The 27282-nt window shown below is 49.1% G+C and overlaps 1 protein-coding gene across 1 annotated transcript in view; it reads right to left on the bottom strand.

The window, feature by feature from the left end:
- Positions 1-10308: 10308 nt before the first annotated feature.
- Positions 10309-27282, bottom strand: part of COTL1 (coactosin like F-actin binding protein 1) — a 44254-nt gene continuing 27280 nt past the window's right edge. The window contains exon 4 of the mRNA XM_040253987.1: positions 10309-11580. Within this exon, the coding sequence (XP_040109921.1) occupies positions 11470-11580 (111 nt within the window). The 3' untranslated portion in view covers positions 10309-11469. The remainder of the gene's footprint in view (positions 11581-27282) is intronic.

The raw sequence follows: 27282 nt of genomic DNA, 5'->3' as shown, positions 1-27282 counted from the left end.
AGCATCTTCCGTCTCTAGGCTATTGTGGCTTTGAAAAGTGATTCGTTCAATCAACAAGTATTTAAAAGTGTCATCCAAGGGTGGCAAATTCAAATGCTTATAGGATCAGACTGATAACATAAAGGAGTTCATTTAAAAGGCTGGCCAGGGGTTTAATCAGAGAGTTAGGAGCAGTAAGGCCCTGGAGAGCATGCACACGTCCCCATCCGTAAGAGCAGCCATTTCAGTCCAGCCCCTCATCTCTCTGCTGGAATGTAATCCCAGTGTTACTGGATCTTCAGATTTGTTGAAAGTTGAGAGTTGGATTTTTATGTGAAATCTTTCCATTTTGAAACACTGGCAACCAATTCAAGATTTGGAGTTGGGCTTCTGAGTATTGTTGTGCAGGTCATATGCTGCAGAACTCTGGGCTCACTCAGTTCAGTTCAGTTCAGTTCAGTTGCTCAGTCATGTCCGACTCTTTGCGACTCCATGAATCGCAGCACGCCAGGCCTCCCTGTCCATCACCAACTCCCGGAGTTCACTCAGACTCACGTCCATCGAGTCCGTGATGCCATGTAGCCATCTCATCCTCTGTCGTCCCCTTCTCCTCCTGCCCACAATCCCTCCCAGCATCAGAGTCTTTTCCAACGAGTCAACTCTTCGCATGAGGTGGCCAAAGTACTGGAGCTTCAGCTTTAGCATCAGTCCTTCCAAAGAACACCCAGGGCTGATCTCCTTCGGAATGGACTGGTTGGATCTCCTTGCAGTCCAAGGGACTCTCAAGAGTCTTCTCCAACACCACAGTTCAAAAGCATCAATTCTTCGGCGCTCAGCTTTCTTCACAGTCCAACTCTCACATCCATACATGACCACTGGAAAAACCATAGCCTTGACTAGATGGACCTTTGTTGGCAAAGTAATGTCTCTGCTTTCGAATATGCTATCTAGGTTGGTCATAACTTTCCTTCCAAGGAGTAAGTGTCTGGGCTCACTAGTCTTATATAAATTCAGGGCAAACTGTGCAGCTATATATGTGTAATCCCATCACATCAAGGAGCCAAATCTAGCTTGTGGGTCACAACTTGCCAATTCCAACTCTCTAATCCAGCCTGAGAGGTTTGGCTAAGTTAATGATTGTCCAACTATCCAGTATAAGCCACAAAAAAAAACGACGATGACAGTAGTATTCGGGAGCTTTCCAGGTGGCTTAGTGGTAAAGAATTCATCTTCCAATGCAGGAGACGCAGGTTCAATCCCTGGGTCAGGAAGATCCCCTGAAGGAGGAAGTGGCAACCCCTTCCAGGATTCCTGCTTGGAGAATCCCATGGACAGAGGAGCCTGGCGGGCTGCAGTCCATGGGGTTGCAAAGAGTTGGAACATGATTGAGCACGCACACATGCACGCACAGTGGTATCCAGTGATGTGGAAGAGTGTTCACCATATATTGATGAGTGGGAAAAGCAAGTGACAAAAACATGGACAGAGTACAAGCTCAATTTTTGAAAATAAAAATGTATATGCTGCTTTAGAAAATCTGGAAGGATACACCCCCAGCTGGAATAAAAATTCTCTCTTGAGGTGGAGTACTGGATCATTTTTATCCTCATCTTCTTTCTCTCTGCTTTTTAAATTATTTTATGATGGTGAGTATGTACCTTCAGACTTCCCCAGTAGCTCAGCAGTAAAGAATCCGCCTGCAATGCAGTTCGATCCCTGGGTCAGGAAGATCCCCTGGAAGAGGAAATGGCAATCTATTCCAGTATTCTAGCCTGAAAAATTCCATGGACAGAGGAGCCTGGTAGGCTGCAGTCCATGGGGCTGCAAAGAGTTGGACACGACTAAAGTGACTGAACACAGACAGACACACAGACATGATGGCAAGTGATCCTTACACAATGAAAAAATTTAAGTTCATTTCAAAATTTGTTTTTAAATGGCATCAAAGCTTTTTTCCTAGCAAAAGGGTGGAAAGTGGGGTTGTGGTCAAAAACAGGGGTTCCCAAACTCAAAGTGAAAGTGAAGTCGCTCAGTTGTGTCTGACTCTTTGCAACCTCATGGACTGCAGCCTACCAGCCTCCTCCGTCCATGGGATTTTCCAGGCAAGAGTACTGGAGTGGGGTGACATTTCCTTCTCCAAACATGTGGTCAAATACAGGGGTTCCCAACCTCAACCATGTATCAGCATTGACCTAAGGGCATGTTTAAATACAGACCCCACTTACCCACCCTGGGGGTACTAGGACTCAATAGGCCGATGACTACGCTGTGGAGTCCGCCTTTCACCAGTTCCCAGGTGACGCTCAAGTTCACAAGCTCACGCAGGGCCTGGACCACACCCACCAAGAACCAGTGGGGAAGAGCAAGACTAGGCTCTACCCTCTGAAAAGACCTCCTTATCAGGGTATCTAAGAATCCCTCCATCAACCTGCTAAAAATGCAGATTCTGGGATGATCCTCAAAGACAGTGACTCCTGGGCGGGGGGCGAGGGGTGGTCTGAGTTGGGGCCTGGGAATCTGCATTTTAGCAAATATGCTGGATGGTTCTGCTGTGGGTGCCAGGGGACACCCTTGAGAAGCACAGCACTTTTTTGCAGTGCCAGCTTATTTGGGTGATACCCATTTACTGGTATGCAGTGGGTTCCTGCTGTGTGCCCAGCACTGTGGCAGGAACTGGACAGAACCATATGCCACACCCCTCCCTCCAGGGGCGGTCCTGGGGGCGGAAGGAACAAGCACCCAGTGGAAGCCTTCTGCTGAGGCTGATTAGCTGGGGTGTGGGGAGACACGAGGCAGGCCCCTGGGCAGCGAGTATCCTTGGTCTAGAGGCAGACAGCCTGGAGCTGGGCACTGGGAGTGTGTGGGACGTTCCTTCTCATGATCCTTCAAACCAACGATTCGTTCTCAATAGCAACCAGCTCCACTTCAGTTAGTGTTTGATCATCAAACTCAAAATATGTGCTGTTGGGGAACATGAAAAGGTGTTCAACATTGCTAATTATTATTAGAGAAACACAAATAAAAGCTGCAAGATATCCCCTCATACCAGTCAGAATGCTGCTACTAAGTCACTTCAGTCGTGTCCAACTCTGCACGACCCCATAAATGGCAGCCCACCAGGCTCCCCCGTCCCTGGGATTCTCCAGGCAAGAACACTGGAGTGGGCTGCCATTTCCTTCTCCAATGCATGAAAGTGAAAAGTGAAAGTAAAGTCGCTCAGTTGTGTCCGACTCTTCGAGACCCCGTGGACTGCAGCCTACCAGGCTCCTCCATCCATGGGATTTTCCAGGCAAGAGTACTGGAGTGGGGTGCCATCTCTTTCTCCGACCAGTCAGAATGGCCATCATCAAAAAGTCTACAAATAACAAATGCTGGAGAGGGTGTGGAGAAAAGGGAACCCTCCCACACTGTTGGCAGGAATGTAAACTGATCCAGCTACTATGGAGAACAGCACAGAAGTTCCCCAAAAAACTACAAATAAAACTACCATATGACCCAGCAATCCCATTTCTGAGATATATCTGGAGAAAACCATAATCTGAAGAGATACATGCACCTCTATGTTCATAGTAGCACTATTCACAACAGCCAAGACATGGAAATAACCTAAGTGTCCATCAATGGACGAAGAGAAGAAGAAGAAGAGATGAATAAGGGATGAAGATGTGATGCATATCCACAATGGAATGGTACTCGGCCGTAAAAAAGAACAAAATAATGCCGTTTGCAGCAACATGGTGCAACTAGAGACGATCATGCTAAGGGACACACGTCAGAAGCAGGAAGACAAACAGCCTATGGCAGCGCTTTCATATGGAGTCTGAAATATGCCACAAATGAGCTTATCTACAAAACAGAAACAGACTCAGACATAGAGAGCAGCCGGCTGCTGCGAGGGAGTCGGAGACGGGGGGAGCGGGAGTCGGGGGTTAGCAGATGCAAACCATTACACACAGATCGGATAAACAAAGTCCCACTGTTTAAGCACAGGGAACTATAGTTAACATCTGTGTAAACTGTAACGGAAAAAGAATATGAAAAAGAATGTATGTACAGGTATAACTGAGTCGCTCTGCTGCACAGCAGAAAAGAATACAACATTGTAAATCAACTATATTTCAATTTTAAAAAAAACACGCTGTTAGGCAGCAGCCTGGCTGTCCGTCCTGGGCAGGGCCTCTCAGAACCTGCTCATGGCTCTTCCCAGCGTCCACAGCCCCGTCCCTTCATCATACTTCCAAGTCCACCTGTCCAGGGGGGCCCTCTCTGTCCCTCCTCCCTGCCCTTGCTTGGTGAATTCTTTTGCGTCTTTGTTTTTCAAACGTTTTGAAACTTCTATACTCCAAAACAGACAGGAGATCAGAGAAAACCACCTGACGAACCCCCAGGTGCCCGTGACACAGGTGCTCCCATTGCGCGGATTTTCTTCAGCTTTTTTTGGAATAAATGAACCAAACAGACACAGCCTGAGCCTCGCTCTGACCCTCTGTTTCCCTGAGGTCCCCCTCCCCCTGGCTTACCCATTCTCACAGCATTGGATGTATTTTTGCTCATGGGTGTGTATGCATAACCAACAGATCGTGTTATTTAGCCTGAAAATTTAGCTCTGATGTTACCACTCTGTACCCTCATTGCTCTGCAAGTTGCCTTTCGCGCCCACCTTTAGGTTTGGAGACTTATCGGAAAGACCAGTTTGTCTTGCCTGTGCATGCTGTCCACGGCTCTGCATGTCCTCAGCGGTGACATCAGACACAGGCCTGCGGGGGTGAGCCCAGGGCGTATAACGTCTGCGCTACTTCTCTTGGCTTTACCAGACATAACCCATAGCAGGCTGTTAGTCCTCTGTTCCTCCCTCATCCCCCAGCTGCTGGGCAGCTCCCTCAAACCAGAGTTGGCTGGTGCTGGGCCCCCCTTCCAGATCCTGGGCAAAGACAGGCAGAACTGCCCCCTCCCTGGGCTTGCAGCGTGGATTTTGGGGGACGTGCCAGTCTCGGAAGGCCGAGTCCTCACCTGAGCTTCGACTCTCTGGTGCAGCTCTCAGCCTCAGGGCCAACCTGCCCTCTCCTGCCCCATCCCGAGGGAGCCGCCCAGCCTGGGGGCACACTCCAGCCTCTGCAGCAGCCTCCCAAAGACATCTTAAGAATCTTCCAGAGGCAATGATAAGAGACGAGAAATCAGGATATGGGCTTGAGCCCCCAGAGGTGGAGTAGCTGGACAGGTGGGAGGGACTGGTAGACAGGTAGATGAGGTACACACCTGCCCTTTGGCAGAGCCAGAGGTAGGAGCTGGAGGAGGAGGGGAAGCCGTTGGGGCCCTCTGCCTGGTTGAGCGCGAGCCAAGTCTGACCCTACTCTAAGCGGGTTTGGGTTCTGTGTGGGGCTCGGAGGGCAGGCAGAGGCACGCCTGCCCCAGGGGAGCCCCACTCATGGACTATTGACTGAGCACCCCCTTATGTGTAAGGCCCTGGGGACAGCTCCCAGCCTTTGAGAGGGTCACAGTGAGTGGGGGAGGGGAGGAGTAAATGAGAGCAGAGTTTCCTAAGCCTCCTGGAGCAAACGATCATGACTGGGGCTTCAAACAACAGAAATCTAGACTCTCGCCGTCTGGAGGCCGGAAGTCTGAAGTGGAGGTGTCAGCGGGACCAGGCTCCCTCCAGAAATCAGCAGCTCTGGGAGAGTCCTTCCTGCCCCTTCCAGCTCCTGCGGCTCCACGCGTCCTCGGACTGTCTCCCTCCAGTCTCTGCCTCCATCTTCTCACAGCCTCCCTCTGCTTTCTCTGGCCTCGGCTTCAAAGCCCACCCTAAATCCAGGATGGCTCACCTGGAGATCCTTAACTAATTACAGCTCAGTTCAGTCCCTCAGTCATGTCCGACTCTTTGAGACCCCATGGACTGCAGCACGCCAGGCTTTCCTGTCCATCGCAACTCCCAGAGTCTATTCAAACTCACGTCCATCAAGTCAGTGATACCATCCAGCCATCTTATCCTCTGTCGTCCCCTTCTCCTGCCTTCAATCTTTCCCAGCATCAGGGTCTTTTCCAATGATTCCGTTCTTCACATCAGGTGGCCAATGTATTGGGGTTTCAGTTTCAACATCCAATAAATATTCAGGACTGATTTCCTTTAGGATGGACTGGTTGGATCTCCTTGCAGTCCGAGAGATTCTCAAGAGTCTTCTCCAACATGACAGCTCAAAAGCATCAATTCTTCAGTGCTCAGCTTTCTTTAGAGTCCATCATTCACACCCATACATGACCACTGGAAAAACCATAGCTTTGGCTAGATGGACCTTTGTTGGCAAAGTAATGTCTCTACTTTTTGCTATGCTGTCTAGGTAGGTCATAACTACACCTTCAATGAGCCTATTTCCAAATAAGTTCCTGCACACAGGTTCTGGGGGCTTCCCAGGTGACTCTAGTGGTAAAGAACCCACCTGCCACTGCAAGAGATGTAAGAGACGTGGGTTCAACCCTGGGTCGGGAAGATCCCCTGGAGGAGGGCATGGCAACCCACTCCAGTATTCTTGCCTGGAGAACCCCAGGGACAGAGGAGCCTGGCAGGCTACAGTCCATGGGGTTGCAAAGAGTCAGACACGACTGAGCTACTTTGCACACATGCACAGGTTCCAGGGCACAGGTGTGTTAATATCTTCGGTGGACCACTACTCAACCGACCCCACAGGATATGGGGGACCTTCCTGAAGAAGCAGGTCAGAGCAGGAGCCCATCTTTCTAGAGGGAGAGGGTGGGTGTTCAGACAGAGAGGAGGAAGGGTGCCGGAGAGGGATCAGGGGTCCAAGGAGGAAGTGGACAGAGTCCCGAGTGGAGGGACAAGCAGGGCTCCTGGTCAACCCCCACCTCAACCATTGGGAAATTTCCACTTGATCCCAGAGTGGTGAGGCGCTGAGGGGCGGGGATTAGCAAAGGACTAGGATGTAGGTGTAACTGGCAAGCGAAATTCCCTTCTAAGTTTAGGGTGGGCTTTTCTGATGGGCTAGACGAGCCATGAGAAGGAAGCTGAGGTGCAGCCTTCCTGGCCGGCCACCCCCGACCCCACTCAGCCCGAGCTCCCTCCCGTCTCACAGTCTCTCTTGAGTCATGTCCTGGCAGCCGACCTTTTTTGGCTCTGTAGGCACCTCTCTTCTGTGACTCACTAAAAAGCGGGGAACAGGAAGCAGCAGGGAGATGAGAACAGGGACAGCACATCCTAGGGGTAGGGGCAGCGGGAGGCCCCCCACCCCCACCATGGCGGCACCTGGGGCTGGGCAACCCCCTTGCCAACCTCAGATAGCCCCCTGGAGAGTAAAGGTCCGTGGGGAGGCTGGCAAAGTTGAGAAGCAGAAGCCTCCCCTTAAGGATCAGTCAGCAAAGAGCACTAATACCCTCCACCTCCCACCCCTTCACCACCTCCCTCCCTTCCTGCCCCTGGAGGGCACAACCGTCACTAGCACAGCAGCTATTGGCTGGTTTCCACTTAGATCTCCTCTGCCCTCCACCAGCCCCGTGCAAGTCCCCAGAGCACGAGGCATGGGCCTAGCACAGTGCCTGGTCACAGCAGGAGAGGTGCTTTTTTTCAGGAAAGGGGGCATGGCACTCCTTTCTTGGCACTCCTCCTGCTGAGAGGTGGGGTCAAGACTCCTTCCCTTGAATGTGAGGGGGGGTGATGCTCATGACCACCTCCCCCTAAAGTCCAGTGGAAATGCTGCCATGTAACCCTGGAGACTTGGTCAGAAAAGGACACACAGCCGCACCCAGGTGCCCTGGGATGCTCACTCTGGGGAGTACTGGCTGCCATGCAAGCCCACAGCCCTGAATGAAGTTAAGGTCCATATGCACAATGAAATGCTACGCAGCCATACCAAGGAATGAAATAATGCCATTTGCAGCAACACGGATGGACCCAGAGGTTATCGTACTAAGTGAAGTAAGCCAGACAGAGAAAGACAACTATCATTATGTGGAATCTAGATTATGACACCAATGAACTTATCTATGAAACAGAAACAGACTCACAGACACAGAGAACAGACTTGTGGTTGCCAAGGGCCGGGGAGGGAGGGATGGAGTGGGAGTCTGGGGTGAGCAGAGGCAAACTGTTACATAAAGAACAGATTAAAAACAAGATCCTGCTCATAGCACAGGGAACTAAATGCAATGTCCTGTGTTAAACCATAATGGGAAAGAATATGAAAAAGAATATATGTGTGACAATCATTTTTCTCTACAGTAGAAATTACCACAACATTGTAAATCTACTATATTTCAATAAAATACATTTAAAACATTTTTTAAAAGGTCACAGCCTGATACACTGCGGCACAAGGATGTGTTGGGTGCACTCAGCCACAGACTGGCCTTGGCTGCTGGCCGGGGGCCATGTGAGACAGCCAGGTTGAGCATCCAGGCCAGTTGATCCGACCACAGCCAAAGGAGAGACCCTGCTAGTGAAAATCGCCCTGCTGAACCCTTCCTAAATCCAGTTCTACAAATTCAAGGGCCAAACAACACAGTGGTTGGTTTACACCATTCAGTTTGGGGGAACCTGGAATAGCTACTGAATGTCCAGTGTGTCAAGCAATTAAGAGTCTGTAAGCAAGGAGGTTCGAGTACCCAGAGCTTCACCCCAAGACCTGCCAGACCCTGAGGGAGGCCAGACTGGAGCGCCCATGCCCTGGGCAGCGTTGGGAGCAGCTGGATGGAATCAGCTCCAGGCAGCACTACCAGATGCCTTCTGGATGCTGGTTATGGCAGTTGGGGAGTGGGGGGGTGGAGTGGGGGGCTTCCCTGGTGGCTCAGAAGGCAAAGAATCTGCCTGGGATGCAGGAAACCCAGTTTCTATTCCTGGATTGGGAGGATCCCCTGGAGAAGGGAATGGCAACCCACTCCAGCATTCTTGTCTGGAGAATCCCACGGACAGAGGAGCCTGGTGGGCTATACTCCATGGGGTCGCAAACAGTCAGACATGACTGAGTGATCAACACTTTCACTCTCAACGACATAAAGGCAAGGTCTCTCTGCCCTCGAGGACATCAAATCCCATCAGCCAAGTTCCGAAATCCCAGCAAAGGCCTGAGCTGCGGTTATCAACTACAATCCCAGCTCCCTGACACATAAACCCAGCTCCACCCTCTCTGGCCTTCTCGGCAAACATCCCTCCAGAGCCTTTGTCCCTGGTCTCCTTTTCCCTAGACTCCTTAGCCGGCTTCCCTCCTCCCCTTCACACCTCAGGCGTTACCTCCTCAGAGAGGCCCTCCTTGATGCCCCTAACCAGCCCCAGTGCCTTTGTAATTTTCTTCCTGAGGGGGCTTATCTACATGTGTAATTATCCAAGCTCTCCGACCAGCACTAAAAGCCAGGAAGCCAGAGACCTACTTTGACTACCTCTGTTCTATGTTTAGGAAAAACTGGGGCACCCAGAGCTGTCAAGACTGAGTGGCAGGCCTGATGGATGACGACCGAGCCCTGCCAGACATCCTCATAATCCTCACTGCTCCTTAAGGATTTCACGGATGAGGAAGCTGAGGCTCAGAGAGGTTAACCAACCTGCCCAGTGTCGCCCAGCCGTGAGCAGAGGAGCCTGGCTGAGGACGGGCCCTGGGCCACCTTGGGCCTTGCCCACATCTTGCAGGATTCCTTCCTGGTCTCCCCGCACCCTCCCCGCCCCACTCACAGCTCCTCCAAAGCCGGCTGTGCCTCTGAAACTCCTCTGGCCTGATTCTGCGCTCCCAGCAGGGCTGGAGTGCTGGAAATCTCGTTTTGAAGCTCAATCTCAGAAAGCATGTCATAGCCCAGCTGAAGGGGTACGCCTTCTCACAGCTTTCCCTGAATGCACAGAGTGGAGGGGTCTGACCACACAAGACATGCCGCAGTCCCACCGTCTCATCACTATTTCGGGGCTGGGCCTCCCTGCTCCGGTCCTGAGCCACAGCACCAGGGCCACCTGGACACTCGGGTTCGAATCCCAGCTCTCCCACCTGCCGGCTGGGAGGCCACAGGTGAATCACTGAGCCTCGGTTTCCATAAAATGGAGATGCAAACAGCACTTTTTTTTTTTTTTTTTGGCCACGCCATATATGGGATGTGGGGTCTTAGTTCCCCGACCAGGACTCAAACCCATGCCCCCTGCACTACGAACTCAAGAGTCCTAACCACTGGACTGCCAGAGAAATCCCAAACAGCACCAATTTCTTACAGTTATTGCTAAAATTGAACAAGCTATGGAATATGAATACAACCAGCCCCCAAGAGCTCTGTGAAGGCCAATTAAAATCTGAAACGACAACTGCCTTCATTTTTCCAGGAAAGAGAGATTTATAACACCAATCAGACAGCTTTGTTTTTTGAAAAACAAAAAAACTGTTTATTTCTGTAAACCATTTTGAGTGCAGATGCTCTTGACGACCCCAACGCAGCACAGACTTCCCCCAAAGAAATGAGCAAGGAAAAGAGAAAAAGAACGCTACCAAACGTGCTCATGAACAACCAAGCCAATCGCATCTTTCTTTGACAAAAAAGGAAATCCTTGGGCTGCTCTGACGCCACCGAGGATTAAACCCACAGACTCTGGTCCCGCTAGGGCGGGGCTCCCGCTGCACACGCTCTGTTCCCTGCTGTGCTTGCTGACTGGCTGGACCTCAGTTCCCATCCCACACCCCGGGCCTCTCTCCCTAACGTCCTCATCACTTGGGGAGCCCAGGAGGTGACCCCTGAAAGACTCCTCTTGTTGAATCTGGACTTAGACCTTTGCCCCTACTCCATGACATCATGAGATTTCGATCAAGAGGGTGGGAACGGGCCACTTCAGACCGCTGGCAAAGCCAGGCAACTTTTAAGGCAAATTTTCTCTCTTCTCGTCTGGTCTGAGTCAGGCCTGCGCTTCTTTCCACCGAGCACCGTCTTGGATGGGCATGGAGCTTAGGCAACTTGGAATGGGGGTGGATGGGGGGGGGACTCTGGAGCGACTCTCAGGGGCGTGAGCCTGGCCAGCGGGATGCATGTGTGCTTGTAAAGGCCGCTGTCAGGGGCACGGCTCCCGGCACAGCCGTCACCTCAGCGGGAAGCAGGCAGGCGCCAAGGAAAACCGAGATAGCAGTGTGACCCATGTGCCAGAAGCGACACGAGGTTGGTGGGTGAAGCTGGGCAGGCTGCTTGTGCGTCAGAGAAATATCAGGAAAGGGTCACCACAGGAGGCGCCTCTGATCTGATGATGTGCATGACCTTGGCATCAAAATGATTTTTCTTTAGAATAAGAAAGAAGGGTGGGGAGAAAGAATAAAAGAGAAAAGAAAGATGTTCAATGAGCTTCGGGGGCTAGGACACAGCAGGTGCACAAGGGAAGTGGGGAGGGGAGCTGGATTTTGGACGGGGTGGTGGACGTCGCCTCTCATTGCGTCTCCTCTCCCTGGTGGGCTGGTGGGCTGGTAGCTGAGGCCGCGGTCCCCTCCCCTGGGGAGCAGGCAGATGACTTTGGCAAGGGGCGGGGTGTGTGAGGGGTTACTCCGTCTGGGCGTCGTAATTGGCTCCACCCGCCTTCTTGAGCTCATTCTTGATGAAATCTTCCTCCAGCTCCTTCCGATCACTGATCACAAACTCTTTGGCGAAATTCTGCAGGAACAAAATAAAACACAGAGTTCCCGTTAAAAGAGAGGGGACGGGATGTGAGTGTTGCTCAGGCAACACACCAGGAAGTCTTGGCAACTAAAATACTAAGAAATGATCAAAACGAAAATCTAGGGGCAGAACGGTTCTGCAGGAGGAAAAAAAAACAAAAACGTGGCCAGAGATCAGGAAATCAGAGATCCCGAGACCACGCAGAAAGGCCAGGGTCAGGTCTGGGTTCAGATTCTGGCTCTGTCATTTTCCAACTGTGCGGCCTTAAGCAAGTTCCTTCAACGCTCCGTGCCTCCATTTCCTCATCTGAAAACCCATCTTGTTAGGAGAATAACTGACGAGGAGGTTGGAAAGGCAGGCTGGTCTGCTGGTCAATGTTTAACACCAGGCTGTCTCACAAAATGGGTTAGGGGTGGATGGTAGCCTTCTACCCATTTCCATGGCTGGCATAAATCTCCCCACATTGGCTGATTACAAACGATCAACGGGGGCTTGTAAGTGGAGCCGGGAAGAGACGCATGACTGGCTGTCATCAGCTGGTACAAGATAGCTTCAGACACTCCTGTGAAGTGGGGCCTCTGGTCCTAGGTCTGAGTGATCAGCCCAGACACTGGATGCAGTGAAGGTTGTGCAGGGCTCTCCAGCCACACTCAGTTATTTGAAGGTGGAGGAACTGTGTGCATTCACTCAACAAACACGGTGCCATGAGATGGGGCTGTAGTGATGAGCCAAACGGCTGTAGCTGCTGTGGTATACATGTGTCCACCATAAAACCCCACAGACCCAGCACACACGAGGCTCTCGCAATTGTGTGTGGCTTGAATGAGTGAAGCAGGTGATCTAAGCCATGAAGAGTCAACAGGTATTTGAATACATGCATTATAAAACTGCCATAAGGAAAATGTCAGGATGGTGACAGGTAAGAATATGGAGAAGTTACCAATATATGAATAACAAGTCTGAAGGTCAGAACATCGTCCACATTAAAAAAAAGAGTCCGTGAGGAAATAATGTAAACAATGACCACTGTATACAAAGGGCCTAAGTGACCAGGCAGTGCCACACATTAACAAACTTAATTCTTAAAATCTTTTAGCATGACTCAGCAATTCTACTCCCAGATAGCTACCCAACAGAAATGAAAGCATATGTCCACACAAACACTTGTAATCACAAACATTCATGGCAACATTATTCATAACAGTCAAAAAGTGGAAACAACTCAAATGCCCATCAACACATGGAAGGGCAAACAAAATAGGGTCTATCCATACGATGGAATATTACTCAGTCATAAAAAGGAGTGAGGTGCTGATTCAGGCTACCACAGGGATGAACCTTAAAACCATTAAGCTCAAAAAAAAAGAAAAACCATTACGCTCAGTGAGAGAAGCCAGACGTGAAAGACCACATATTGTATGATTCCATTAATCCAGAGAGACAAAAGGAGCTAGAGACTGGAACAGAAAAAGATGGAAATGCTCGAAAATTGAATTGCAATAATAGTTGCACAACCCTGTAAATTTACTAAAAATAATTGAACTGTAGACTTAGGGTGAGTTAATTTTGTGGTGTGTAAATTATATCATAATAAAGCTGCTTTTTAAAAAATCCTGTAACATATTAATAATCAAAATTATTTCCATTGTGAAGATGACAAAACAAAGGCTGGAGATAATGAGAGTTGCCCAAAGTCACATGGCTAGCAAGTACAGCTGACTCTAAAGCTGGCCTTCTTCTTTTTATTTTTTTTATTATTATTTTTACTTTTGGCTGCCCTGGGTCCTCGTTGCTGTGCACGGGCTTCTCACCGCGGTGGTTTCTCCTGTTGCAGAGCACAGGCTCTAGACACACAGGCTCAGTAGCTGGGGCGCATGGACTTAGTTGCTCCACAGCATGTGGAATCTTCCTGGACCAGGGATCAAACCCATGTCCCCAACATTGGCAGATGGATTCCTATCCCCTGCACCATGAAGGACGTCCTAAAGCTGGCCTTCTTAAAAGTGTCACCATCTCCTTTAGGAGTGATGAAAATATTTTGGAATTGGATACAGGTAGTGTCTGTACAACACTGTGAAGATTGTACTAAATGCCACTGAATTGTATATTATTTAATGGTGGTTAATTTTATGTTATGTGAGTTTCACCTCAATTTTTAAAAGAGGGAGAAAGAAACAAAAAAGAATGACTAACCCAGAAGCAATCTCAAGGTCAAGTTTCACGAAACATGCCAAGCCACCAAGAATACGAACAGGAAGGAGGAAAGGGGAGGCTAATATTTATCAGGCAATTAATAGGTGCCAGGTGCAGCCTCACACATTTTCTCGCTTATCCTCCTTCAGTATATTAGCTTTTTTTGTTGTTTTTAAAGATAAGTTCCACGGGCTGGACTTGGAGAGACTGTGTAATCAGCCCAGATGACTAAACATCCTTTTCTACTCCCAGTCCGCCATACTGTGCTGCTAAGGGTCTGTGTAAGTCATCAGCATAGAGTGAACACAGCGGAACAGCAGAGCCAGAAAAGGGAACCCAGAAATAAGGTGTTTCTCAACCTGAGCCCCAGCAGCAGGGGAAGGGGCAAAGAGCAAACCAGGAGGAGGAAGCCCCACAGCTCAAGATGCTATAGAAGGAAGTCCAAAGTTCCTCTGCCCGTGATAGCTATATACGGCTATCTAGAGAAATAAGAACACTTGCACTTGTGTCTGTTAGCCATTAGACAATGTAGATTAAGAAGAGGTTTGATAAGGTCTAAGAAATCCACAGTCAAAGCGCACACAGCACAGTCCCCCTTAAAACCACAAGTATATGGGAAATCGAATCATAGCTAAAGAAGCAAACCAGGATAGCAGAATCCAGTGAAATACAGCATAACAATAAATGTAAATGAACAAAATTACGTTAAAAAAAATCTGTCTCAAACTGCAAAAATAAAACTCAAACCCTATATACATTTGAGAATTTGAGACATGCTTAAAACCAAAATTTTTTGACACGTTTGCCAAGACTGATTCTTTCAAACGAAAGTACAGAGACAAGCAGCCTCATCCATTCCTACTATTGGAATCAGCCCCCTCCCTCCAGAGGGCAGACAGGAAGTGGCTGGCCACATAGAGGTGGTCCTGGCGGGCCTGGAGGGGCTCCCCACCACAGGATGTTGGGGTGGAGTTTGTGGAGGGCAGAGGCTTCAAAAAGGTGAGATCCCCTCAGGGTGTGAACTCTGCAGAAAGTCCCCCAAAGGTCTGAGTCAACCTACGCAAACCCCAAATGACTGTACACTCCTCCACCTCCGTTCCTTCCAGGGTCCTCACAGAGTGGGCATTCAACATGGCAAGGGAGGCGCCACCACCTCTGGGGAGTGGGCTTAAATGTCAGCTTTCAAAACCAGGCAGAAACAGCAAAAATGATTCTGTGGACAGCCAGACCTCAATGTAGGAGCAAAGGCCACGACCTGAGGGGCCTGCAAGGACTCATCCACACTGAAAACCACAAAGAACACATCCACAGAAAGCAGCCTCCTCCCCCCGCCCACCCCGCCATGCGCACACCCTGGACTTTCAACCACAGTCCCTGGCACCCTCCAGGTACCACCAACACCTCCTGGAGAAGAGGCAGGCCACACGAAGGCTGCAAGCTGCAGGGCGCACGTCCTCGCAGAAAGGAGACCAGCGCGGCCCAGAGCAACGCTAACACATAGGGAACCGTAAATTTACTAGAAGCCACACCAGAACAAGTAACTTTGTTCTCCATACTGAATCTCAAAAAGCCAGTGCACTCAGCACAGAGCAGCGTGACAAGCCAGGCTTCACATGCTCTGCGGCCACACATGGCCAGTGGCAGTCCGGATCCAGAGAGAACAGGAAAGAGCCTGAGGGAATAACGTGCTCAGGGACTTCCCTGGTGGTCCAGTGGCTAAGACTACATGCTCCCAATTCAGGGGACCTGGCTTCGTTCCCTGGTCAGGAAACTAGATCCCACATGCCACAGCTAAGAGTTCGAATGTTGTGACTTAAGATCTCGTGAGCTGCAACTAAGACCCGAGCAGCTGAATGAATAAATAATCAAATAGGTATGGCTGAGTCCCTTTGCCGTGCACCTGAAACTATCACAACATTGTTAATCAGCTATCTTTCAATATAAAATAAAAGGTTAAAAATAAATAAATAAAAGAATAATGTGCTCAGTCAAGCAGACACATTAATCATAAAATATTAGAGCTGATCTGGCTCAAGGGGAAGAGAGCCTTCTGGGGCAGGAGTGGGTGGGTGCTGGATCCATGTCTTGATCTGGGCGGTAGTTTCACGGGTGTGTAGAAAAATTCCAAATTTTAGAATTCATAAATTCATCAAACTGTACACCTAAGATATATGGGTTTTCCTCTACGTGTACCTTGGTTAACCAAAGAAAGGCAGGGTGAGGGGGTATTGAGCTGAAAGAGCCTTTGACACCCTGACATTCACTCCCTCATTTGATAGAGAAAAAGGAAGAGACCCTAGAGAAGGCAATGGCACCCCACTCCAGTACTCTTGCCTGGAGAATCCCCTGGGCAGAGGAGCCTGGTGGGCTGCCGTCTATGGGGTTGCACAGAGTCAGACACAACTGAAGCGACTTAGCAGCAGCAGCAAGGAAAAGACCCAGAGAGGGGAGTGATTCATCCCAGGGAACACAGCAGCATCACACTAGGGCCCTGGGGACAGGCCCTCTCGCCCCGACATACTACCCGGTGGGCTGTGCGCCCCTCCCATGCCAGCGGCCATCACATCCTTCAGGCTGCCGGAGCCAAATGCCAAGGACTTCAAAGCAACATGGGCTGGCGTGGGGGCACTGTCACCTAGAGTTCTAGAAAGATCTTTGTCATGTCTGGGAACTCGGTGTCCCTGGCTGACAGCCTGCAGACAGGGTCTCTCCCTTTTCTGCCAGGGCAGGACTTCTCAAAGGAAGACGCCTCATCCAGCTAACCAGGACTCCTAGATGGCTTGGAGACACACACTGAGCAAATTCAGGACACATTCTGTCCCCAGGATGTTTCTCAAGAGCATTTAAGCTCATGCTTCAAAGACAGAGGATGGACATTGGTCTGCTTCCAAGGAGGGCAACTCTGGAGAAGGACAAGGATTAGGAAGGGGTGCTCTATACACAGTCAAGAATCTATTTGCAAGGCTGGTCTAAAAAGTGCATATTATAGGTTCCCATCCTTGGTTTTAAATGATCTCACTCTTATTACTTTTAAAATACTATTTATTTGGCTGTGCTGGGTCTTAGTTGCAGCAGCCGGGATCTTTGGATCTTCTTTGCAGCACGTGGGTTCTTTAGCTGCGGCATGCAAGCTCTTAGTTGTACGTGGGATCTAGTTCCCCCATCAGGGATTGAGCCCAGCCCCCCTGCATGGGGAGGGTGGAATCTTAGCCACTGGACTGCCGGAGAAGTCCCAAAATCATCTCGGTTTTAAATGGCCCCCAACTGCCTGGGTTTAAGCCCCCGCTTTGGTCCTAAAATGTACTGGGAGTGGCCTGGGCCACATACTGAGACGGCTGCCCTGTGCATTTCCAGCAGTCTGACCCTCCCCAGAAACTTACCTGCCTGACCCTCAGTTTCCTCTCTCAGGTGGGGACAGTAAGAGAACCTACATCCTGTAAGGATCTGATGAGTGTGCGTAGTGCGGAGCAAGTGCTCAAGAAGGATTAGGTAATATTTCACAAGATCATGGATTTTCTTCATTCTCAAGATTGTTAGGGCAGTCTGTGAGCTCTAAAGAAGTTTTCTGAAATGCTCAGAGCAAACGTATGGTGCTGCTGCTGCTGCTAAGTTGCTTCAGTCGTGCCCGACTCTGTGCGAGCCCATAGACGGCAGCCCACAAGGCTCTCCAACCCCTGGGATTCTCCAGGCAAGAACACTGGAGTGGGTTGCCATTTCCTTCTCCAATGCATGAGAGTGAAAAGTGAAAGTGAAGTCGCTCAGTTGTGTCCGACTCTTAGCAACCCCATGGACTGCAGCCCACTAGGCTCCTCTGTCCATGAAATTTCCCAGGCAAGAGTACTGGAGTGGGGTGCCATTGCCTTCTCAGGAGCAAATGTATAGGGTGAGGCTAAGTTCCCTTTCCCTCACCCACACTAACTTCTCCATCCTCACTGTTTACTTTTTAATGAAGGGAAGTCTGGGGAATTTCTCAGAATAAGTGAGATAGTGACACAGGGTCTCTTCACCCTTGCAGAAGGAAGACAGCAAGTCCAGCTGCTCACTCAAAAGCTGGGGACAGAATTAGCCACGGGAAGACAGAGAGGAGGTCCGTGGGGGCAGAAGTGTGTCTGGTCTTCTACCCAGAACATAAGGACCATGATGAGTTGCTACCCTACACAGAGAACACAGATGCCGGGAAAGTCTGGGGAGAAAAAGTGAGTTAAGTCTGTGATGCCAGCAATGCCCAATTCTACAAGGTGGCGCCAGGGAGGAGAGGTGACCTTCATCATATCCTAAGATAACGAGAGTTAATGCAAATCATTCTTCCAATTAATACCTGCCTGCTGAACATCTACTATATGCCAGACACTCTCTGAGGCCCTGGGAAGTCAAAATCTGATACTAACAGGTCCCTCTGACAGTCTCAGAGCAGAGAAAAAGAACCAGGAGGGCTCTAAAAAGCCCTGCAGGAAGCAGTCAATGGCTCTAGGCCCTGGTCTCCATCTCCATGAAAGAAGCGGTCTGGACGGTGGGTCTGCTATCTCTTTCCCCACCAGCCATCCTCGGATTTGCACCTGAGCCTCCAGAGCCCTGGAGGCTCAAAGGGACAAAGTTCCACCTTGGACACCAGAATCCAAGGAGCAGTGAGAGAAACCAGCACAGAAATGTCAACTTTGGGATTTGAGTATGACTTTCAGAAAGCAGGTTGTGTGCTGGCTTCAGGCCCATCCCAAACTCTTGCAAAAATGGGGGGGATGGAACCTCCCCTGCCACCTGTGTGAGGTGGGGCAGCGTGTGTAGGCAGTGAGATGGGGCAGAGGGTGGATGGGACACATGCTGGCCACAATAATGTATATTTTCCCCAAGTGGGCGAAGATTAATTATAAACCAAAGACCCTGGTGTGCTGAAGAAAAGCAATTGGTCCCCAGCAGCCCGCATCTTGTTAAGAGAAAAGGCACCCTCCAAGGAACATGGGCCAGATGAAAACGCACAGCTTCAAACCTGCCAACCCCTCCTGGGTCTCCTACACCTTCCCTCCTACAACTATTCTACAGAGTCTCAGAGACCAAGGTTTTAAAAGTCCTTCTAGTGAGGTATATTTACTAAAAAAGAAAAGGTTCCTGTAACTGGCATGAGTCATCAAGGACAAGGGAAAAACAAGCCGGTTGAAAGGGTCTGGTCCAGTGATTGACAGAACTTGGGAATGAAGGCACCTGCACACTGTCACAGGTCAGGAATGACACGACCCTATTTCACTCAGGAGAGGACAAAGGACGAGAGAGGAGCATGTGGTGGCATTCCGAGTGGACTCAAGGTAATGGTCCAACACTGAGCATGGATATTTACAAGAGCCCTGACTCCACTTTGCCTGATTTCTGACAAGGCTCCATCTAGATCAAGGATGGTAAGAATGTGGGAATTGGGGGCTTTCCTGGTGGTCCAGTGCAGGGGACATGAGTTCAATCCATGGGGCAACTAAACCCAAGCACTGCAATGAAAGATCTGCATGACACAAGAAGACCCCAAGTGCAGCAAGTAAGAGCCAACACAGCCAGATAAATAAATATATATTAAAAAAAAGAAGGAAGGAACAAGCTCCACTCTCTCCTCTGGTACCCACAGCAGACATCACAAATCAGTCATGGCACTTTTCCCACTGAGTCCAGACTTAACCTCAGAATCCTTCTTAATCCACACCTCCAAATAGCCCCTGCTATCAATCAACTGACAAGAAATATTAATCCAGTTTAGGACTTCAATTTCTGCCTGGTTGAAGCTGTGGCTAACATTTCTTTCTTTTTTTAACTTGGAGTATAACTGCTTGAGAAAACCATAGTTCAAAATGACAAATGTACCCCAATGTTCACTGCAGCACCATTTACACAATAGCCAGGACATGGGAACAATCTAAATGTCCATTAACAGATGCACGCATAAAGAAGCTGTGGTACATACATGCAATGGAATATTGCTCCACCATAAAAATTAGTTAGTATTTCTTGCTCCTCAGCAATACTCACTTTTGGGAATTTTTCCCAAAGGAAAAATTCAACAGAATTTTTAAAAAATTACAACATGTATACTCACAGATGTTCACTGTCAGTAAATACCAGACTGCTTCCACTTTTCAACAAAAGTTGAGTAAATAAGCAAATAGTACCTACATTGAACAGTTCCTACATGGCAGGCACTTAGGATGCACAGTATTTTATTTAATTTTTACAATTCTATGAGTTAGATATTATCATCCCCAATTTTCAGAGGAAGCTGAAGCTCGGGGAAGTGAAACAGCTGGCACAAGGCCACACACATCATGGGGTGGGGCTGAGGCCCAAACCCATGTCTAACTCCACACCAAGGTCTTCATCAGGAGGATGAAAACCACACACACACGCACACAATCCCACATCGACTGAACAGAATAGTATTCAGCCATTAAAATTACGAAAACCGAAAACATCTATGAAATGTTACATGAAAGGACACACCCTGCACCTCTGCAATGTTTTATAATAACACATATCACCCACCCAGGGCTCCAGGGGACTCAGCAGACTTAGCTGTGTAACTAACCATCACTTGAAGTGAAGCAAAGTGAAGTCGCTCAGTCATGTCCGACTCTTTGCGACCCCATGGACTGTCGCCTACCACACTCCTCCATCCATGGGATTTTCCAGGCAAGAGTCCTGGAGTGGGTTGCCATTTCCTTCTCCAGGGGATCTTCCCGACCCAGGGATTGAACCCGGGTCTCTCGCATTGTAGACAGAGGCTTTACCGTCTGAGCCACCAGGGAAGTCCTTAATTTTGTCCTAACCATTTTTTCACAGCCTGGGGATAAACCACCATAGGGGAAATAACAGAGAGCCTGGAGCTTGTTCTAGGAGGGACTCTCAAAAGGCAGGGTGCCGGGGATAAACTACGACAAGAGAAGGACAGAGGTAGGGGTGGTCCCGCAAGGCAAGAGACTGAGGGAGGGAAGATCTGAAAGGCTCAGAGGTCGAGGGCACAGGCAGCCTTCTCAACAGCACCACTGGGTGTGCGGGTCACACTTGGGGACATGTCTGGACTCAGCGCTTGGGCTCCTTCAGTAAAGACCTGCACGGCTCTAGTCTGATGTCCCCAGTCCGTGGAAACCGTCTGCTGTGAGTGTCAGGAACCACTGTGTGGACATCAGGAGGCTGACCACTGAGGGGTGGGGAGTGGCGGCAGGCAGGCACCATGCCAAGGCCGGCTGGCCCAGGGCTGGGACCCATCTAGGGTTTTAGTGATGGGCACCCAGCCCATCACTAAACCCATTGAGAGCTGGCAGAGCTCTCAACTTGTGAAAGTGACTTGCATTTACATGCCAGGCTCAGGGTGTGGGCATCTTCCTCTTTCTCCCATGAGCTTTTAACCTCTTGGTAGCAAGAGCATAGAACCACGTTCCCCACTGCCCTCCCCACGACTAAAATGGCTCCTGAGCCGCATCATCTGGCTTCTGTCTTGACACTCATCCTTGGCTTGAGGCAGCACCCCTCCAAGCCTCAGTTTCCTCATCTGTACGTTGGACACATGATGGCACCTGCCCTCCGCACAGGATCCCGGCACGACCATTCACAGGCAGCTTGGGACTTTAGTGTCTCTGTGTGTGTGTGTCTGTCTGTCTGTCTTTTTGTTATATATATATACGGTTGTGCCAGACTTTGGTTGTGGCATATAGGATCTAGTTTCCTAACCAAGGATCAAACCCACGCCCCTTGCATTGGCAATGTGGAGTCTTAGCCACTGAACCACCAGGCAAGTCCCTAAGTTTTCAGTACAGGATTCGATCACCGGAAAGCCCCCTTGTGTGAGTCCAGGCCCAGGTGAGCACAAAAAGCCCTTTCTGGTTCTGAGAAGAATAAACGGCCAAACCACAGGCTTGAAGAAGCATAAAGCTCCCCATAAAAACAGCCCTTTCAAAGAGGGATGAGGCATCTAAGCTGGTGCGCAGCACTGATGCTCTGCAAGCAGGGGCAGCAGCCCGGTTAATCTCCCGACACCAAGGTACAGGGGTTCTCCCCGCTGATCCAAACAACTCTCACCTCTGCTTTCCCCTGAAACAAAAGAGGAGCCTGTGGAAATTCCAGTCTACCCTCAAGCCCCTCCCTGAGTGTAAATGGCTTCCACAGCTTAATTCAGCCCGAAGAGCAGTTGTTGAACATTTACTAGCTTTTGTCCTAGAATAAGAATAAGCCACAGACTAGAGCCTACGTGAACAGATCTATTTCTTCACATTTTATCATGTTTTAGTACTTTTCTAGGTATGAGAAATGCAAATAAAGCAGCCATGGTCCCTGCCCTCGAGATTACTTTCTAGGGCCACTTAATTATAATTCAAGGAATTTGAGCTAGAGTACAAACACAGGAGCAATTAATTCTGATTGAGGCTGGTAGGAGAATGGGATAAAAAATCAGGGTTGTGAAGGATGAATAGGAGTTCATCAGTCACTAAAAGGAGAAACCTTTCACTTTGTTTTTCTTTCATCCTTCCAACAGCTCTGTGAGAATCTACATTCTCTTTAAGTGAGAACAGCTTCTAGAGATAAAGTTACTTGCCTGAGGTCCTAGGGGGAAGGGGCTTCCCTTGCAATGCAGGAGACCTGGGTTCAAGCCCTGTGTTGGGAAGATCCCCTGGAGAAGGGAAAGGCTACCCACTCCAGTATTCTGGCCTAGAGAATTCCGTGGACTGTTATAGTCCATGGGATCGCAAGGAGTCGGACACAACTGAGCAACTTTCACTTTCACTAGGGCGAAAGGTTAGTAAAGCTGGAATATCAACTTGGATCTCACTCCCATTAGGCCCATGATCTCTTCCATTTCACACAGCAGTATTTAAAAAAGAAAGAAAGACTGTGAAATGATGTTCAGTTTCCAGTTTCAAAAAAAAAAAAAAAAAAAGTTCTAACATCAAGGAAGATTGAGAACCAGGTCAGTATTTTTAAAAATAAATGTAAGATGTTTGTTTCCTGCAGATTTTCTCAGAGCCTTTCATGTGTCATGCGAGCCTATAAAAGTAGTTTCCAAAAGGTATGTTGGCCTCAGAACATTCTTCTTGGTGCTAGAGGACTTTGGGAGATGTGTAGTGGGCTGAAGTGACAGAGTCGGGGTCCCTGGCTAGTCTGCAAGCACAGGGGACCTTGAGCAAATTCCCCAACTTTCCCCGGTCCTCAGACTCCTCATTTATAAAATGCAGATGATGGCAGAACTGGCCTTGTGAAGAAGAAATAATTTCAATATGTGGAAAGTCCTTCAAAGTGCCAGGCATAAGGCAAGGGCACAGTAAAACTCTTGTTATTAACATAACTACCACACTTGTACATAAACATGACCCCCCCGGAAGAGAGTTAGGACATCTGGTCCTGGCCCTGTGGGTGGATGGGTCCAGCATGTAAACTGCCCCTGCTCCTGGGGTTCAGAAGCCTTCAGGATACACGTTACACCGATGGCTCCATGCTGTCACTGACAGCCCCGTCCTTCCCACCTCCACTTCCCCTTAGAGGAAATACTCCCTGCTGTTCTCTTCCCAGAGCTGAAAGCTGAGATGTACCTGCGGGTAATTGGTTCCGTGAGCATTCATATGATGTTCAAAAATAAAAAAAGAGATAAAAGGACCACGTGAGTACAGAGCTTCTGCAAGGCCAGCACAATGCTCCATCGACCGAGTCTGTTTCTAAATCGAGACAGCCTGGCCCGGCGCGGGCTGGTCTCTGGCGGGGCCGCTGCATTGTCCCTCTCACTCTGCGGCGGCGCCGGGACAATGGGCTGGGTGCTGTGTCGCAGGCACCAGCCAGGCATTTCTGTGCAGCAGACGACGGCGGTGACAAGGCAGCCACGCACCCTGTCCACTCAGCGCATTCCAGGCCCAAGTCTGGGTGCCATCATCGCCCAGTGTGGCACCCCGCTGCTGCCCCCAGCCTTGCTGGCCTCGTCCTGTTCTCCAGCAGCCTCAGACACAGCTCAGCATCTCAGCCTGGCTCTGAACACAGACTAGGGACCCGCCATTAAACCTCCTGACTTTTGACTCCTTGGGGCTCCAGCCCCAGGCTGGCTGCTTGTTAGCCGTGGTTTGATGCAAGTCTTATTGCTCAGGGCTACGCTTAGGGTTACTCTCCTAGCTGATGAACCTAGGCACAGGCCCCAGGTGAGGTTTGGATTGTTTTGAAGTCAGCACCAGCAACGGTGAGTGAGGCTGGAATCTTCCTTGTTGCTGACAGATGTGACTTTGGTCCAAGCCATTTGTAAGATAGTTAGGCAGGATGGTTCAAAAGCAAGATTCATGCCCCAGGTTAGGGACTCAGCACGTGGACCTGTCAGCCCCCAGGGAAACTAGAAAGCTGTGTATCACAGTGGTGTCGAACCAGGAAAGCTGGGAGTAATTGCAACTACACTCCCAGGATGCTACCAGACACTGTTCTAATTGCGTTTCCTGACAGTTGCTCATTCAATTCCCACAACAACCCCCGAAGGCAGATTCTATACCAGCCCTGCTTCAGACATCAGGCCCAGAGGAGAGCAACTTGCCTGGGGCTGCACATTGAATGGCAGGCCTGAAACCTGAGCTCACTCCATCTGGCTCCAAAGGCTACACCCCCAAACCACTGCACTGCACACTGTCTCTTCTACTGACAAAGTAAAAGGTTCCTGTAAAAGTAATACACTGTGATAAACAAAGTACCCCCTAAACAAATGAAACAATTTCAGAATATATACAAACAGAATGGGACACAGCAGGTCAACTCATCCAATTCTTTTTTTTTTTTAAGAAAAAAATTTTTTGATGTGGACCATTTTTAAAGTCTTTATTGAATTTGTTACAAGATTGTTTCTGTTTTTTGTTTTGGTGTTTTGGCCAGGAGGCATGTGGGATCTTAGCTCTCCAATCAAGGACTGAACCAACACCTTTTGCACTGGAAGGCAAAGTCAACTGCCAGGGAAGTCCCAAACCAACTTATTTTTAAATGAGGAAACTGAGGCCCAGGAAGGGAGAGAGACTTGCCCATGAGCAGGCAGGTGGCATGAAGACCCACGCTTCTTGATTTCAGTGGCTCTACGTTCATTTACGGGTATCCCTGGTGGTGGAGTGGTAAAGAATTCACCGGCCAATGCAGGAGACACAGGTTCGATCCCTGTGTCAGGAAGATCCTCTGGAGGAGGAAACAGCAACCTACTCCAATATTCTTGCCTGGAGAATCCCATGGACAGAGGAGCCTGGTGGGCTACAGTTCATGGGGTTGCAAAGAGTCGGACCCGACTTATCAACTGAACAACAACATTCATTTACATTCTCTACAGACAGGGAAGCCTGGCGTGCTGCAGTCCATGGAGTCTCAAAGAGTCGGACACGACTGAGCGACTGAACTGAACTGAACGTTTCATACAAAGCATAAGGATGTGGAGTATTTTTATTATTACCAAAAAAAAGGCTTAAATTAAATCTTAAATTAAAACTCAATCCATTTATTCTTCACATGAAAATGGTGGTAAAAGGCAGCTGGGGATGTGATCCTGTCCCCAGGACAAGGAATCCAGAAGGGCCATCTGGAGACCCCTTAAGGAACACCTGCTCTGAGTCCCCACTAAGCAGAGGGGGAAACTGGCCTGCCAGCATCAGCATGATTTTAATGACTGTTGGAAGATATCATTACACCAGTAAAATCGACCCTTTGTAACATAAATGGCTGTATTTACAACTGTAGTATAAATGTGAGGTCTTGTAACAGCTTCAGGTAATAAACCTTTTTAAATGAAGAGGTGGGAAATGCAAAAGGTAATGGTCAAAATATCACATTGCACCTGCCGTTCAAGATCAAGCAAGCATCCGCTATGCTCTTCATATACCAGCGTCCTTTTCTTTTAACAACTGGAATCAGTTCAGAGCTGTCAGTCATGAGGCTCCACACCTCCCGGCCCCACAGGACATGCATGTGGCCTCAGCTGGGCCAACTGGATCACTTTAAGGGAATGATTGACACTAAGGGAGGAGGACTCTCTCTTCCCCTGGGATCAAGACCCAGAACAGCCACCAGGCCTGGACCATTTCTCCCGCTACACAGAAGCCACCTGGGGCCAGACAAAGAGGAAAGAGAAAAGAGAAAAGAAAAGAAGCTACGGCTTCAGCTCCAGATCAAGCCACATCGTAAGCTGGCAACCCCTGCATTTCCTAGCTCAGAGAGCCAAGCAATTCCCATTTTGCTGCAATATGTTAGAGTTTACAAACGAATTATAACCAATACTCCCAACTGAAGTCTCTCCACCAAAGAATCATATTTCCCCAAACCACTCTCTACCCATTTCACCAAACTGAGAAGAGTTTTAGATGTAACAGGAACTCTGCAGACTGCTACTAGGGACAGAGTTTCCTTTGGGGGTGATTTTAAAAGCTCTGGAGTTTTTGGACAATGGCGGTGACCACCCAACACTAAATGTATGTCACACCACTGAACGGCACACTAAAAGGGCTAACATCTTATGTTATTCCATTTTACCACAGTCTTAAAAATGGAAAGAAAACAGGGGTTCTGCAAGATTCAAAGACTGCCCCCACTGGACGCACCCCAGCAAACACCCTCTCCCAGTCTGTGCTGTTCTTCCGGCCATGCCGGGCTGGCTGATGAGAGGGCTAAGCGTGGATGGTGGAGTCCAGCGGGAGACCTCTGATCGTGGACATGCATTCTTCTGCATTTTCCATTCTGTTGCTACAAAGGAGATCCTTGAAAGCTGGTTAACCATTAAAGCCTCCAACTGTCCAGGAGAAAAACAGCCCGAGGGGTTGAGTAGGCAGCTGCCCAAAGAAAGGGTGCCAGGGCTGGAAAGGGTGCCAGCTGCAGTATTCGCTGGTAACGCTGATTAGGCTAGGAAGTGAATGACATTTATGGAACATTTACCACATCCCAGGCATAGTGCTAGCCCTTTAGGAGGTAATTTGACAGCCTATGCCTTTTTTTTTTTTTTAATGTGCAATATATAGGTATTTTTTAATTTTTGGCTCAAATATTTTAAAATTTCATTTTATTTATTTTTGGCCACACCAGCACTTGTGGGAACTTAGTTCTCTGACCAGGAATTGAACCTGTGCCCCCTGCATTGGAAGTGAAGAGTCTTAACCACTGGGCCACCAGGGAAGTCCTAGCCTATTCCTTTTTAAAGGGATTCTCACCCCTGTTAACTCTGGAACACTCCCCTGCCTGAAAGGGCGCGCTAAAGAAACGATTCAGTGTAGGGCGGGAAGGAGCTGCACGTATTAAAATGTTGGTTGGAAAGTATTATTTATAACAATAAAAATGGGAAGCAGCTCAAGAGGCCAACACCAAGGGGATTTTCAATCCATCACAGTACACTTGTGAAACCCGACGGTCGGCAGCCAGAAAAACGTTCATTACAAAGACTCTACAGACACATAATTTATGTAATTACGTTATGTTAGGGAAAAGAAGCTGATTAGGTGTGATTCACAGGCTGTGACCGTAGCAATGCAGAGGAGAGTGTGCTCACCCACAGGG

Source organism: Oryx dammah, unplaced genomic scaffold, assembly GCF_014754425.2.
Source record: "Oryx dammah isolate SB20612 unplaced genomic scaffold, SCBI_Odam_1.1 HiC_scaffold_13, whole genome shotgun sequence".
Classification (NCBI taxonomy): Eukaryota; Metazoa; Chordata; class Mammalia; order Artiodactyla; family Bovidae; genus Oryx; species Oryx dammah.
This window is presented reverse-complemented; position numbering and strand designations above follow the sequence as displayed.